At 34.5% G+C, this 3,690-nt stretch overlaps 1 protein-coding gene across 1 annotated transcript in view; it reads left to right on the forward strand.

The window, feature by feature from the left end:
• LOC117105261 (N-acyl-phosphatidylethanolamine-hydrolyzing phospholipase D-like) overlaps positions 1 to 3,453 on the forward strand; it is a 5,598-nt gene extending 2,145 nt beyond the window's left edge. The window contains exons 3-5 of the mRNA XM_033246356.1: positions 481 to 1,109; positions 1,699 to 1,813; positions 2,158 to 3,453. Of these exons, the coding sequence (XP_033102247.1) occupies positions 481 to 1,109; positions 1,699 to 1,813; positions 2,158 to 2,262 (849 nt within the window). The 3' untranslated portion in view covers positions 2,263 to 3,453. The remainder of the gene's footprint in view (positions 1 to 480; positions 1,110 to 1,698; positions 1,814 to 2,157) is intronic.
• The last annotated feature ends 237 nt before the right edge of the window (positions 3,454 to 3,690 follow it).

The following is a 3,690-nucleotide window of genomic DNA, read 5'->3' on the forward strand; positions in this document are numbered from 1 at the left end:
GCATCATGCGAAAAAGCCTCTATGCGCTTGGTGATTGAGCTCTTTGATTTGGACATTTTGAGAAAAAAGAAAGTTAAAGTTATTTTGTGAAACTAAAAAAACCTACTCCTTAAACTAAGGCATGGTTGGCCGTTGGCTCCGAGGAGTTCATCCGCCCTTTGTTCAGCTGTTTTTTTTTCGTGCTGCTGGGTGTCCATCCACCCTCCCATTGGCGGCCGCTAAAGACCACCAGATGGGGTTGTCGGAATTAGTCGCCGACGACTCGACCGGATGCAGTTTATAACGTCGTGCTCAGGACACTATAATCCTAATCTACACTTACATACACTAAAATAAACCAACTTAAATAATTGGTTGAACTATTCCCATAATTAATAAATGAAGGTTTCGGGTCAGAGGTCGGCAAATCAACAAAACAGGAATGTTGAGATTGCAATAAATGTTACTTATGTATAAACATTTTACTCTTTTTATCTGCAGGAACTTGAGAAGAATTTACCGGTGTTGAAACCAGACTGGACAACCCAAGATGGTGGTGGGATGGAATTAACGTGGCTCGGACATGCTACTGTCCTTGTTAGATTTGATGGCATAAGCGTACTAACAGATCCTGTCCTCGGCAACAGATGCAGTCCTTTCTCTTTTGCTGGTCCAATAAGGTATCGTGAAGCCCCCTGCAGCGTTGATGATCTTCCTCATCTAGATGCAGTTGTCTTGAGTCATGCACATTATGATCACCTGGATAAACAGTCTGTTGTTGACCTCAACAAGAAGTTTGGCTCCGAATTGAGATGGTTTGTGCCGCTAGGTTTACGAAACTGGTTTGTTAAATTAGGCGTTCAAGACGTGGTTGAGTTGGACTGGTGGGACGAGGAACGCCTTCCACAGCATGACAATGTCAAGTTTGCGTTTACACCAACACAACACTGGAGTAATCGTGGCCTCCATGATAAAGGATCGCACTTGTGGGGAAGCTGGTGTATCTTTGGACCGAAGCACAGTTTCTTCTTTGCCGGTGATACTGGTTATTGTGAGGCGTTTAAGGAGATCGGTAGGCGATATGGCCCTTTTGACCTCTCTGCTATTCCCATCGGAGCATATGAACCTAGGTAAATTCCGGTCAACAGACTCCTAATAAGTTAGATTGCTTAATATGAGGTTTAGGGAGTGGAGTTGTTTTGGTTGTGAGAAAACAAATCCTGCAATGCTGACAGGAATTGGACCCAGGACCCTGGGATTGGAAAGCAAGCATCTTAACCTCCAAGATTAACACCACTCCAATATTATTAATCAAATTTGGAAAATCTGTAATGGAATATTCAATATTCAACCGTGGAGATCTTTAGATCCCCGGTTCAATTCTTATCACTACTCTCCTTGTGTTTAAGCTGGAGGGCTGAATTGCAAGTTACGGTAGCGTACTGTCTTTCGGATGAGACGTTTAAGCCGTTGGTCCTGTGTGCAATATGGCCCATGTGCACGTTAAAGAACGCAGGACAATCTTTGGAAAAGAGTAGGGGATTGTCTCTTGGTGTACAGCCCAATTCACCACCAGAAGGACCCCACTGGAAACAAGTCTTCAGACTTTAGTGGGTTATCCTTGGTGTGATTCCCACCGAAATACTCTATCCTATCCTATCCTATTTCAGGATAATTAATTAATGAATTTAATTAACCAATTAACTTATCTATTTCCAGATGGTTCATGAAACCACAGCATGTTAATCCTGAAGAATCGGTCAAGATCCATCAGGATGTGGAATCGAAGAAGTCCGTTGGGATCCATTGGGGAACATTTCTACTAACCAATGAGGTATGGTGACAAATCACAATGCAATTAAACATACAAGATATTAACATTATTTATTTATTTCCTCTTAAGTAATAATATATTTAAGTATTCATTACATACTATATGTATACATGTTGAAAAAAATGTGAGAGGTAACTCAAGCAAGAAATGAAAATAATCAACTGAACCAATAGAAACTGTATCAGCACCCTCAATTGCTTTGCAGATTAATTTATCAGTTGGTAGTACCATGGAGCTGAATAAAAAAATCTTCATTAAGTTCTTATGTATTAATTTCTGTAACTGTTTTTTTTTATATATTTACCCTAACGTAGTTATTAAAAAATCTTGTGTTTTTTACTCAGAATTACATGGAACCAAAAACCAAATTGGAAGAAGAGATAATAAAGCAAGGACTTACTATAGAAGACTTCTTTACTTTGAATCATGGAGAAACTAAATGTTTATGATGTTTTAAATTATTAATGTTTAATATTTAAATTTTATGGTTAGTAAGAAACTGAAATAAGTGATTGAATAATTTTAGTAAACCATAGTGCAACAGTATTTTCTACCGCTACCAAATTTGAAATCTTTAGTTAAGGTTCTACAAAATGTTTTTTTTTAAATGTATTATTATTTTGCATATAGCGCCCTCTATTGTTTTTTTACTCAGAATGAAACAGCTTTGTTTAAATTTTTTTTTTAAACTGTAACCCCACCCTTGTACCCCACTACCGGTTTTCTCTGTTTTTGAAATCATTGTGACAGCCTCTGCTTATTTAATTGAAAAAAATTATGGTAGTTTATGTCCCATGTGATGAAAAAAAAAAATTTAAGCTCTTGTTCAAATCCTAAAATAAATATTTTTCTTATGGGCTGATTGTCCTAAAAATGCATTTTCACTTGCAAAATACTACACAAAAGTTTACAGTAATTTGGAAAGAAAATAGGAGCACAAAATATACAGCCACGCACCCAGATGTCCCTGTTCCCACACCTTCATTTTTATGCCACAGAAACTTGATATCAGCAGAGAAACAAAGAAAATTCGTTTTTACAGTTTTTTTTTTATGACTACCTAAGTTGATAATTGCTTGATTTATACTTGATAAACAACTAATCAACTCAATTATATAAATCATAATCAAAAGTATTGATTTCTAGATGGCATATTTTGTGTTTATTTTGTATTTAAAATGGTTAAACAATACAAATAATGTTAATGCATTATGATGTCTAGAAGTGTAAATCTGTTTTGTGTTCCCGATTTTGTAAAATCCAATTCTATAATCATGTTGAAATCAAATTAGTGAATGGAATCTATACATAGTAATGCTTAATTAAATTATATATCACATTGCACAGTGATGCATTACTATTTTTCTTAATTAAATATTTACAAACATTGGTGAAGTCTTACATTTTACTATATCATGAATAAATTTTAGTCTATTTTAAGAATGAAAAAAAATAGGAAACTTTTACTCAGGAAAGAGTAAAATTGAAAGTCAGCACTGTAGGTACTGTTTAGAGTGAAATTCATAATTTTATATTTAGAGAGAAATTATTATATTGTTGATATATAAATCTCCATGAAAGCTTGCTGTAATTATTTTTATGGCATTGGTACCATTAAAAGGATGAAATTACCATGAAAACTGATTTCATTTATTTATTATTCAACAATTACCAACAGTAATCAAAATGTATACAGATATATATCTGTCTCTTATACACATCTAGATGTGTATAAGAGACAGTTACTTATGTATAAACATTTTTTACTGATTATATATTTTACAGTATCATAATTACTACAATGCTGTACAAGTCAATAAATGAATCAAGCAACATTTATTCAATCAGTAAATCAAATACCGTATTTATTCGAATAA

The sequence above is a fragment of the Anneissia japonica genome, unplaced genomic scaffold (assembly GCF_011630105.1).
Source record: "Anneissia japonica isolate Jap-2015-1 unplaced genomic scaffold, ASM1163010v1 scaffold640_len1575945_cov177, whole genome shotgun sequence".
NCBI lineage: Eukaryota > Metazoa > Echinodermata > Crinoidea > Comatulida > Comatulidae > Anneissia > Anneissia japonica.